Source organism: Loxodonta africana, chromosome X (genome assembly GCF_030014295.1).
Source record: "Loxodonta africana isolate mLoxAfr1 chromosome X, mLoxAfr1.hap2, whole genome shotgun sequence".
Lineage (NCBI taxonomy): Eukaryota > Metazoa > Chordata > Mammalia > Proboscidea > Elephantidae > Loxodonta > Loxodonta africana.
The window spans coordinates 121,536,074-121,547,507 of record NC_087369.1 but is presented as its reverse complement, the minus strand read 5'-3'; the positions used below and the strand labels follow the sequence as shown (position 1 = coordinate 121,547,507).

The window sequence follows — 11,434 nt, the reverse complement described above, 5'->3', positions numbered from 1 at the left end:
CAAACATCATGGAGAGAGACATCCTAAGGGAACAGCCCTGGATAGAGTTCCCCAAGATGCATCCACCTGTCCAACCAGAGGCTGGGGCTAGCAAAGAGCAAGGCAGAACATTAATACTTCAAGAGGTATTAGAATTTAATGTGCAAGTAATGCCAGGAGAATACTGATGTAGACATGTAGAAGAGATATGCATGTACATAAACCTAGGCAAAATAAGTCAATTGCAAGGCTCTAGGTTATAAAGCTCCTCTTTATATAAAGCTGCCTAAGTGGGCTCTGACTCTGCTCAAAGTTCCCACCCTCCTCCCCCATCTACTCTGAACAGTTTCTGGATAAAGGAAAATGGTATATATTGCCAAAGAAGAGTTAGTTTGGTTTGCAGACAGGTTTACCTTCCAGAGTTAGAAAAAACAATTTTATTCAAAGGATGGGCTCATTGTTGTTTATCTTAGGAAAGTGGCCAGCTTCTTGATTTGTGGCCAGTGGCTCCTTGGAAGGGGCCACTACTCAGGATGGCCAATTGCATTTACCATATGATTAGCTAGGGGTAATCAGCCACTTCACCTGATTCAACCTAAGAAAAAGATGGGTCACAGCCTGTGAGTAATTGGGTAGTCATATTCCTCCAGGCTAGAGAGTAGATTCCCCTTCCTCACCCAAGGAGAGCAAGGTCCTCTTCTTGAGCAAGCTACCAGTACTCCCCCAGATCTTTGATGGCAGACTCAGAAGAACAAAGGGTAACTTCAGCTGGGTTCCCAGAACAACTCTAGCTGCTCTCTCAGGGAAAAAAAAAAAAAAAAAACTAAGCCCATAAGCTTTCTTTAATGTTTCCAAATGGAAAGTGGAAGTGGAATGAACTGTTTCCCCCTTTGAGGAAGGTCTTCCAGTCACTGAGGCAGAAGGAACTGAAGATATCAGAGGAGGAAACAAGATCTAGGTAGCATCAGGATGGCTAGAGATATGACCTAGAGCTTAAGTAGTATGACACACACTGCCCCAGGCTTTTTCAGGGCATATGATTAGCTGGGGGCAATGTCTCAGGGATATTCTTTTGCCCACCGCCCCCGCCATGAATTGTGCCAGAGTAGGGCTAACCCCTGTGGATTCATTATGCTGAAATCCTGGGGCCATTAGGCTTCTCAATCTCCATAATTCCATGGGGAAGGGAAAGGGGCCCATGGGCACTGCTTAACTTTGCAAGACAACTTCTTTGTTTCCCCATGTGAATGGCCTCCAAGTGCCATTTGCCTGGGCTGCAACAGATGTGTACTTAAGGGACATGTCTCAAATTTGAGGATTAAAGGGCATATTTCTAGAGTCAGAGGAATCATGCCCCCCTCCCCCAGCTCCCCACACACCCACCTCACATATCGCCAGATCCCTGCCGCTGCCCAGAGCCCATATAACTCTGGTTGAGGAACGTGAGGCTATTGGGAACTGGAAAGGTTGCGTGAAGACTGAGGGAAGGCTTTGACCAGAACCAGGAGAGGGTTAAGGACTATAGGAGGGGGATCTGGTTCTATCAAGAGGCCAGTAGGGTGTTTGCAGTCACATCAGAGCTTCGCACACTGGGAAAGGCATGGCGGAGCTTCTCCATGATGTCCTCCAAGCACAGGCTGACATCTTGGCTTTTTGACCCCACATCATCTGAGTTGAAAAAGAGAAGAGATTAGGGAAGAGAACTAGAGGCCCTCTTATTAGGCCAACAGGCCCAGGTAGGATGCTGCCAGAAGAAGGGCAAATTCACGGCGTCTGTGTCTTCCAAGCATAATGCCCGGTGCTGAGGAGGTGTTCAGTAAACATTTGTAGAATAAACAAATGAATCAACCAGTAAACCAATCAAACCCTGACCCTACTCTGGAAACCACAAGGAGAAACCAGTCTGAGCCCTAGCATAACCTTAGGCAAGAAATCTGGGGCAGGACAAAGCCATGGAGGAAGAGGCTAGGAGGAGCTGGGGAAGCTTACCTGCAGCCTCAGTGTCTGGAGTAGTCTGTTCCTTCTCCTGGAGGTGACTGCCTTCTGACTGCTGTGGCGAAGAAGCTAGAGACGAGCCTGCAGAGCCATTGCCATCTGATTCAGTGGGTGGCTAGCAAGAGTTAAAGGATTTCTTAAGTGGCTTTGCCTTTCTGACCATACTTTGACAGACTCTTAATGTTAGAAGGGATCTTAAAGTTCCCATGCTCATCCCTCTGACTTTAAGAAGCTTTTGGTAATGCCCAAAACAGTATTTTCCCCTTTTAGGAAACATCTTATAATATTCTATTCCTGATTATCTTCTTCCCTCGACAACGTGTGTCAGAGGCTCTCAGTTCTTAAAAGCATGGCATTGCACCTAAGGGTCTCTTGGTGTCATTTCAACTATAATTAAGCTATTTAGAATCCAATTCTCTCTGGAAATGCAGAGTTGTACACCTGCTCCTCAGCTTATGACATAACTGCATATTTTGGAAACTTCCAGGAATTAATGTAGAGACTATCCCTTGGAGGATCTGGAGAACGGAAGTAGTGGTATTACCTGTTACATAATCACAACAACAAGAAACCAGTTGCTGTGAAGTCAAGTCCAACTCATGGAGACCCGATGTAGGTCAGAGTAGAACTGTGCTCCAAAGGGTTTTCAATGGCTGATTTTTTTAGAAGTAGATTGCTAGGATTTTCTTCCAAGATGCCCCCGGGTGAACTCAAACCACCGACCTCTTGGTTAGCAGCTGAGTATGTTAACCATTTGCACCACTCAGGGACTCCAAAAATGAGATTAATGGGTAACATTAAGAATTTACTGTATTTCAGGCATCATGCTAAATACTTTTAAATGCATTATCTCTTTTTTTCCTTGCCATAATTCTATGAGGCCAGTACTATTATTATACCTGTTTTATAGATGAGGGGACAACTGGGGCTTAATGAAGTTAAGTAACTTGCCCAACATTCCACAATCTCTAAGCATCAGAGCCAGATTCAAACTCAGGGCTGCCTGACTCCGGGCTGCACTATATTATATACACTACCTTCAAAGAGCAAAGAGGCAAGAAGTAACAAGAGATCCCTTTATAGCAAAAATTGCTGTCTTGCCTAGCAGGTTCAAACCTGCTTCTTTCTCGCAAACACCATACTAGCAAAATCAATCCATTTTGGATAATTATTTGAAGTTTGTTCTTTCAATACAGGATTCAAATGGGCTGTAGAGAAGTGAGTCTTCAGAAGTTCTGCCTCTGGCCCCACAGTGGCTTGAGAGTAACACACAAGGATAAAGTGGAAGATCAAGTAGAGAACTGGCCAAGCTACAAGACCATACCATCCCCTTCCTTCTCCCCACCCTCCCCAATTGCCAGCCCAGTCCTCTTCTGGGAGTCACCTAATAGTCACTGCCAAGAAACTCTTTCTTTCCTCCTCTTTGCCACACTCCCCACCCCTCCCCCTGTGCTCGAGGGCTGCCCTGGTTCTTTCCCTGTCTTCAGTCACACCTGCAGGAGCAGCTCCCTTAAGCGCTGCAGCTGGGACTCCAGTTGCTTGTTGTGGTCTTCAAGGATCTGCATGCGTGTCTCCAGGCGGCTCTTGTGTTGTCGAAGGATCCTGGCCTCAGCCAGAAGCTCCTCATTGCGGTGGTCAGCAGAGCCCTCGGTCAGGGTGGGTGCCTCAGCAGCCTCCTCATGCTGCCACTTCAGGCGCCTCAGCTCTCCCTGGAGAATCCTGCCAAGGATAGAGAGGCCAAGATATATGGCCTTAACAGGGCACTGACTGTCCAGGTCCCAGATGTCTCCTCATACCTAGACCAGTTACCCAGACAAGGTGAAGGGCTTGGTCTGACTACCCTGAAACCAGGACTAGTGTGGACAATCTCTTGGCTCCCCTACCCCCGCCTCTACCCCTAGTGGTGTTCTTGTTTCAGTGGCCATGTTCACTTCCCCTCCAGGACATATATAATTTATTCTGCCATCCTTAGACCTCAGAGCAGAGAGAGCTGACATTTCACATAACAAATGTCTCGTGCTTTCATGTGCTGCTTTGGGGATTAAGTCTGACCTTAAAATCAGGCAGAAACATGGTCTGCAAATAAATGAGGCATTTTTTTTTTCTACGTGACCCCCCTCTTTGGCCCACTTTGAATATCCATGCTGGGTCGTGAAGGAAACCTATTCCAAAGATATGGCCAACTTTGGCGATCACTGCATTGGTTAGCAACAGAACACAATTACTCTGCCCAACAGTCTCCAGGGCCTGCCCACTGCTGCTTTAATATGGTGCTTCTCAAACTGTCTGTAGTGGAAAAAAAAGGACTTTTCCCCACAGTTCACTGTAGACCAATATGTAGTCCCAATGCGCATGATTAGTACACAGCTCACATCACATGTGACAGCAACACCCAAACTTGTCTATACCCTATTGCATGAGTCCACTAATTATGCATGCCACACTAATGCCAAATTGCTATAAAACTTTCTAAAAGCTCCCTCTCTGTTTCTGTATTTATCTTGTCCTGGATCACTAACAGTTCACAGACTGGCCCTAATCTGCACTCCCAACTCAAGCAGCCCCATTCTAAAGACTTGCTACTCCAAGTGTGGTCTGTGGGCCAGTGGCATGGGCATCACCTGGGAGCTGGTTGTAAATGCAGGAACTCAGGCCCCACCCCAGACTTACTAATCAGAATCTGCATTTCAATGAACTCCCCAAGTAATTTGTATGCACACTAATGTTTGAGAAGCACAGCTCTAAGGAATGCTAGGGGTTCGACTGCATATCCCTAAAGTGGCCTGGACTCTCCTTAGGCCCCTGCTGCAAGCCCTACCTTATAGAGATGAATGCCATCCTGTGAGCTTCTTCGCCTTTCCTCTGCCAGGCCTCACACGCTCTATGTGGCATCATCCTTCTCTTCCTGTAGTACTTTCACTAGGTGATAAGTGTCTTTTTTATTCCCAACACCAGAAGTTCTTTGAGGGCAGGGACATGTCATACTTTTTTCTGTAGTCGACTTCGACTCATGGCAACCCCGTGTGTGTTAGAGGAGAACTGTATTCCATAGGGTTTTCACAGGCTGATTTTTCAGAAGCAGATTGCCCAGCCTTTTTTCTGAGATGCTTCTGTGTGGACTCCCACCTTTTGGTTGGTAGCCGAGTGCGTTAACCACTTGTGCTACCCAGGGACTTCAATTATTTTAATAGTTAGCATTTACTGAACCCTTACTATAAGCCAGGCAGTAGGCTAATAACACATTATATGCCTGATCTTATCTGATCTTCACAAGTGAGCCCAGGAGTTAGGTCCTATTATCATCATCCCCATTTCACAGCTGAGGAATTAGAGAGTCACAGAATGTAAGTCACATAGCTAGTATGTGGAAGCACCTGGATTTAAATTCAAGCAGTCTTGACTCTAGAACCCACACACATCTGTGCCATCACCAAACCCACCGGTTCTCATCTTCTAAGTGGGCCAGAATCTTCTCTAGCTCCCCCTTGCTTTCTGTGGCCATGCTGCATGGGGCCTGCTGTCCAAAGGCTAGCTCCCGGTCTGTGATGGGGCTGGAGTGCCGCAGCAGGTACTGGTCCTCGTCTCTACATGGGTGTGGGGAGAGGAAAGGAGGTGGGAGAGAAACAGCTTAGGTTATGGGTTCTCAGCTCCCAGCTCAGGAAAGCCCCAGAAGATGCATAGCAGAGGACTCATTTCTATGTCACATAGAGATGGAGAGGCCAAATATTCAGGCTTGAGAGGAAAAAAATCATCAAAGGTGGCACAGGCCATGGTGGGGGTGCTGGGAGAGAGTATTTTAGGGATGCTGGGCCTTCTGGGTTCTACTTACACCTCTCTGAGAAACAACGAGCAAGTAACTTCCCTTTCTGTGCTATTCCCCACTCCCCTCCCCTCTCCCCTCTGAGAGGGATCACTGCCTGCCTGAGTCCCAGTCAGGGCCAGATTGACCCATGTGGCCAGTATCTCCTGGGCCCTGGGCCCTCTGAGCAGGACAGGACTCTCCCTATAGGCGAAGGCTCCTTCTCTGCCTATACCGCCATGGAGTCTCTCTGGCCACTTTGGTCAAGTTCCAAATGCCTCTCCTGGGTTGGTGTTACACCAGATTGGGTTTTGAAATCTTGGGCATGAGATAGTGGCTCATTTTTGCAACTTCAGATGAAGGTATATTCTTCTTCGCTCATGGTTGGGTGTAGAAGAATGGGATCTTACAACGGGAAGGGACCTGGGCAGATGGCAGGAAGACAGCGCAGCATTCATACTCCAGCTAAGTTGGTAGAGGGAAGACTGCTTCTCTTGCAAACACTGTGCCCAGAAAGAAGTCTTCCTTCCTTAGGGAGTCATCACACTCCCCCTCACCTGAGGCTATACCCTTCCCAAACAGTGACAGAAGGATCCCAAGGAGAACTATTCCTGGGAAATGAGCAGCTGTGGAAACTCACATGCTGTCATCTGGGGATAGGCTGTCATTAAAGAAGGAGCAATTTTGACTTTCCATCTCAGCAAGCCTGGGAAGAAAGAGCAGGAACAGGAGGGAAAAGAGGATGTGAGGCCTGCCTTCATCTCCAGGACTCTAATACCACAACAGGATCATCAACCATCCCTAAGTGCTGAGCCTCACCGGCTGCTGCATGCCCCACTGTGCACATCCCGCTATCCCTGACTCCATTCTCCTCATCCCCAGTGAAAATCCCTCCCTGCTTGGACTCCTTACAATCACCCTCCTTCCCACTCCCCACAAACGTGGTGGTACCTGCTGGCAAAATGCTCAATGCGGGAGTGTGTGTCAGCGTGTGGTAACATCGGGGAAGAAACCGGCCTAGAAGAAAGCAGCAAAGACTCAGAGGCGCAAAGACTGAGTGCCTGGGCAGCCTGTTTCCTTGCCCTCCGAGTTAAGGAGATGGGCAAGAGCTGTTGGAAATGGGATACAGAGACTGGACTCCAGGCTCTTAGGCCAGATTCCTGGTCAGGCCCAAGCTGAACTGCCCTGATCATTAGTCACATCTGCCCTGGGACACTCCTCTAGCCCACTCAGGACTTGGCCTCTTCGAGCACATACCCAGGCTCAGTGAGGCTGCCCGCAGCCCCTGCTCAGCCACCAGTACTCACGTCTCATTGTAGTCAGCCTCCAGCACTGATTGCACTGGCAGATAACCTCGCTGAGGGTGTTTGCTGAAATAATGCTTTGAGCGGAATTTGTTCTTTAAGGTTGTGGCAAAGTCCCTCATGTTCTCACTGGATGTGGTCTGGAAGGAAACAGGGCAGAGGGATTCACCCTAATGGCTTCCAGGGATGGTGGGAAGCTGTGGCTGCTCCGTTAGAGCAGGGAACGTGACTGGTAATCCACTCTTGTTCACGGCTACCACACCCTGCTCCCAGAAATGGGCCTAGAAGGATACATGCCAAACTGTGAATACTGGTTGCTTCTGGGAAGTTGGCCTGGAGGGGCAGGGTGAGGAGAGAGGGGACTTGAGCTTTATACTTTAAATGCTTCGATATAACTTGACTCTGTTGTAATGAGCACATATTTGTTAATTCTTTATATATATATACACATATATAAAACCCGTTGCCGTCGAGTTGATTCTGACATATATATTTATATATAAAAGATCCTTGCTCCCACTGAATCACACGTTTCTATGCGAACAGAATTTGGAGAAAAGATGTTAGTTTGGAAAGATGGATTTGGGAAAAACAGGTTGAAATATGCTGATGTAAGGTGAGAGAGCTGGGGTTATGCCTGGGGAGAATCTGGGGGGGGGCAAAAGGGCTCAGGTGACTATGAAGGGCAGTTTCCAATGAAAAGCAAGTGGAACTGGCAAATACCTTCCCCCCGCCCAAGGAACTGAGCAATTAATTTGAGTACAAATTGTGGTACTGACTAGAAAGGGTAGAAAAAATGACAAAGGAGCAGGTATGAATTAGCAGGTACAGAGAGGGTGACCCAGTACAGGAGAGATACAGGAAGCTGCCCAGGAAAAACTGTGAGCAATGGAAGGTTAGTCACTTGGTACTGCCTCACTCTTATCTTTTTCCTGAGACTTTCTTCTGCAGTAAAATAGTGAGTGCTTTTTCAATGGCTGAGGTGTCCTAGGCTGCTAAAGCCAGATATGGCCCCAGTGATGAAGAAGCTTTGCTAAAAGACTAGAGAGGCTTGAATCCCCCAAACTGGTGAAGCACCAGAACTCTTTGGAGAATGCTCCCCAAAGAATAGCAGAATACAGTTAACCAATGCTTGGCCAAGTAGGTCAAGGGCCTAGTGCCTGAGAGCTGTCTACCCTTCCCGCTCAGTCCAGAAGTTCCATACCGGGGTGTAATACTCCATGATGGGGTAGTGTAGCTTGTTGCCTTTGCTGGCCCTGCCTGTCAAGAAGCAGGTCTGGCAGATGTCCACGTTAAATTGTTTCAGACTCCGGTACCTTGGGGAAATGAGAGGTGGTAGGAAAGAGAATCCAATGTGTCATAGCAATTCCCCTTACTCCCCCAGCATCCAAATATATGCACACATTGGAAGGGGGTAAGGCACTGAGCCGTAACCCACACAACCTCTCGTACACAGCAGTATCTGAGTCCTCAAATAGATGAACACCTTTATTCTAGGAACTATAAATCTCCATGAAATCACAAGTTCAGATCCCCGGGAAGTGTGGGAAATAGCATGGTCTCACCACTTTTTTTAAAAAAAGGGGAGGGGAGCAAGGGTAAAGATCTCATTAGATCAAACAGATTTCTAAACAAGGATGGACCCCAAAGGGTCCAGACTCACAGGTATCACCATTTACCCTGGAAAAGTTACGCTTCCAATATGAAGGCAACTTATTCTACCAGCCCTGGGCAAGTTGCTAAAAACTACTTCCAAGGGTTCTTTACAACAGTAACAACTCTATTATTATAGAATATAGACTAGTTCTTCAGCTCCAGGCCCAAAGCCTGACTGAGCTGCCCAGAGGTAATAGCCTAGAATGATGAAATGCCTAGACTTACGGGAGGAGCCCGAGGATGCAATATTAGCTGTGTGAACTCCAGCAAGTCACATTCTACCTCTGGGCCTTATTTGCTCATCTTCTAAAAAGCAGTGGGGGTTATATGGACTGTGTGTGTTCCTGCTTTATAAAGCTAAAAAGGTCATCATTTTATGATGAAAGCCAAATTCAGGATGGTGGTTACCTTTATGCAGGAAAGAAGGGAAGGTAATCAGGGAAGCTTCACATGTATTTTACTAATGCTTTACCCCTTAAGCTGCGTGGTGGGTAACGCTGTGGTGTGCTGGAGCCAGCTCATACCAGCTCAAAAGAGCCAGTTGTTAAAGTTGCAGGAGTTTTGCCAGTTGTTAAATACAGTCATCATTTTTAAAAAAATTAAATGATATATACTTACAGTTAAATAAATTATATTAAAAACAAAGGAAATAAATACTCAAAATTCCCCACCTTCCAATTATGTGAGTATGATCTACGCTCTTGAGGTGATTTATGTCAATTGTGTCTGCACGGTAGACACGCTATGAATGGTGTGCTACTATGCATCTCTTTTCAACTCTGTGTTCAGGGACCCCATGCTGGTAGCCTGAAATCAGCCATGGTGGGAGTGTTTACATCACAGAAATTAGCAACTGCTACAAATCAAAAAAAAACCAAATCAAACTCACTGACATCAAGTCGATTCCGACTCATAGCGACCTGATAAGACAGAGTAGAACCACCCCATAGGGTCTCCAAGGCTGTAATCGTTACGGAAGCAGATTGCCACATCTTTCTCCCAAGGAGCGGCTGGTGGGTTCGAACGGACAACCTTTCGGCTAGAAGCCAAGTGCTTAACCACTGGACCACCAGGGTTCCTTAGCTAAAAATCAAGTTTCCTTTTTTCTTTCTGGGGGGCAGGTTGTTACACATTTGCCGGCACTCCATGGGTGTTTTTATATTATTCTCTTTACATTTTTGCAGGTCTGCAAGACTTCATAATACAACTAAAACAAAATCAAATATTTCATAATGGCTAGTTTTTTAAGTTAAACTTTCTACAAATATAAAGGATTACAACAATTCCAAACCCACTGCTGTCCAGTCGATTCCAACTCATAGTACCCCTAAAAGATAAAGCAGAATAGTCCCATAGGATTTCTAAGGCTACAAATGTTTATGGAAGCAGACTGCCACATCTTTCTTCCGTGGAGCCGCTGGCTTGAACCACCGACCTTTCAGTTAGCAGCCGTGTGCTTAACCACTGTGCCACCAGGGACCCTGTATAACTGATTACCTGCCATTATATAATAATTAAGCAATGCATTGCTTTGTAATATACAATTTGTGTGTAACATGGAATGTTTACTATTATTATTCTAGCAGGTAGTGCTTTTCCTACCTGAAGCCTTTGATGGGGCACTGCCTACAGATAGAACACTTGGTCTGATGTTTCACTTGTTCAGCAATGGTGACCCGATGTAGGACAGCCAGCCACACCATAGACTGGGGCTCCAGGTTGACCCACTCCAGGAACTGGGAAGCTTCAATAACTGGCTTCCCAGTGCTCTAGGGAAACAAGAAGCCCAATGGGAATGACCGAGGCCCTAAGTGTCTTATCCCTAGAATAGCAGTCCTCAGAGGTGCAGGGAAACCAGCAGGGCCTGAGTTGGCCTATTCGCCAGAGTTTTCCACCTTCTGCCCTGTCGTCGTTGAGCTGGCACCCTCCCCAAAAGAACTCTGACCCTAAGAGCCCAGAGACCCTCTGCCCTGTTGTGCCATCCCAATAAACTCTTACATCTGAGTACTTCAGATCAAAAGCCTAGCTCTGAGTCCTCTCTCCTTCCCTTCTATTCTCTCTCTCCCACTCTCCCTCCCTCCCTCCCTCCCTCCCTCCCTCCCCCCCTCACTTCTTCCATACTCACAAAACGGAAGCAACTACGGACACTGGGTTCCACATTGCTGCCCCCAAAGGCTGCTACTTCGCCCAGCTGACGGGGGACCTGAATGGCCTCATGAAGCAGGACACCGAGGTGGCGTTGATCGCACTGGCTGCCTGAGTTGGCCACTTGGCTGAAGAGGTCTGCTGGCCCCCACCATTAAGTAATGGCCAACCCAGATGCAGTAATGGCCAGAGAATGGTGTGGGGACAAAGGGCAGAAAAGGAAGACAGGGAAAGAGCACATAGACTTAACCCTTTCGTGCCCAGTGGTACATATAGCAACCGTGAACTTTTCAACCTCTGGGGTTTATTGGGAAGCTGCCGAATCGCTGACAATGTATGCTGCCACAAGGCAGAGGGATTTATGACTGTTTGAAACTGAAGAAATGGGTGTGTGCCGAAAATTACTGTTTTTATAGGGTGTCTGAATTTTTGGTAAGAAAAATAGAAATTTTGAAAATTTGTATTTGTTACACATATGTACCTACAGACCCAAGTGATGACTCTGGGGTATAATTAGTGGTACTTCATATGTACCACTAAACACTTAGGGTAGGCT

General features: G+C 46.9%; 1 protein-coding gene across 2 annotated transcripts in view; it reads right to left on the bottom strand.

The window, feature by feature from the left end:
- Positions 1 to 1,363: 1,363 nt before the first annotated feature.
- Positions 1,364 to 11,434, bottom strand: part of DRP2 (dystrophin related protein 2) — a 43,056-nt gene continuing 32,985 nt past the window's right edge. The window contains exons 14-23 of one of the 2 annotated variants that reach the window (XM_010601384.3): positions 10,859 to 11,016; positions 10,336 to 10,502; positions 8,282 to 8,393; positions 7,081 to 7,217; positions 6,725 to 6,790; positions 6,414 to 6,479; positions 5,415 to 5,558; positions 3,468 to 3,693; positions 1,969 to 2,089; positions 1,364 to 1,647 (exon numbers count right to left, since the gene is read on the bottom strand). In XM_010601384.3, the coding sequence (XP_010599686.1) occupies positions 1,523 to 1,647; positions 1,969 to 2,089; positions 3,468 to 3,693; positions 5,415 to 5,558; positions 6,414 to 6,479; positions 6,725 to 6,790; positions 7,081 to 7,217; positions 8,282 to 8,393; positions 10,336 to 10,502; positions 10,859 to 11,016 (1,322 nt within the window). In that variant the 3' untranslated portion in view covers positions 1,364 to 1,522. The remainder of the gene's footprint in view (positions 1,648 to 1,968; positions 2,090 to 3,467; positions 3,694 to 5,414; positions 5,559 to 6,413; positions 6,480 to 6,724; positions 6,791 to 7,080; positions 7,218 to 8,281; positions 8,394 to 10,335; positions 10,503 to 10,858; positions 11,017 to 11,434) is intronic. The other variant, XM_010601386.3, reaches the window with a different exon arrangement.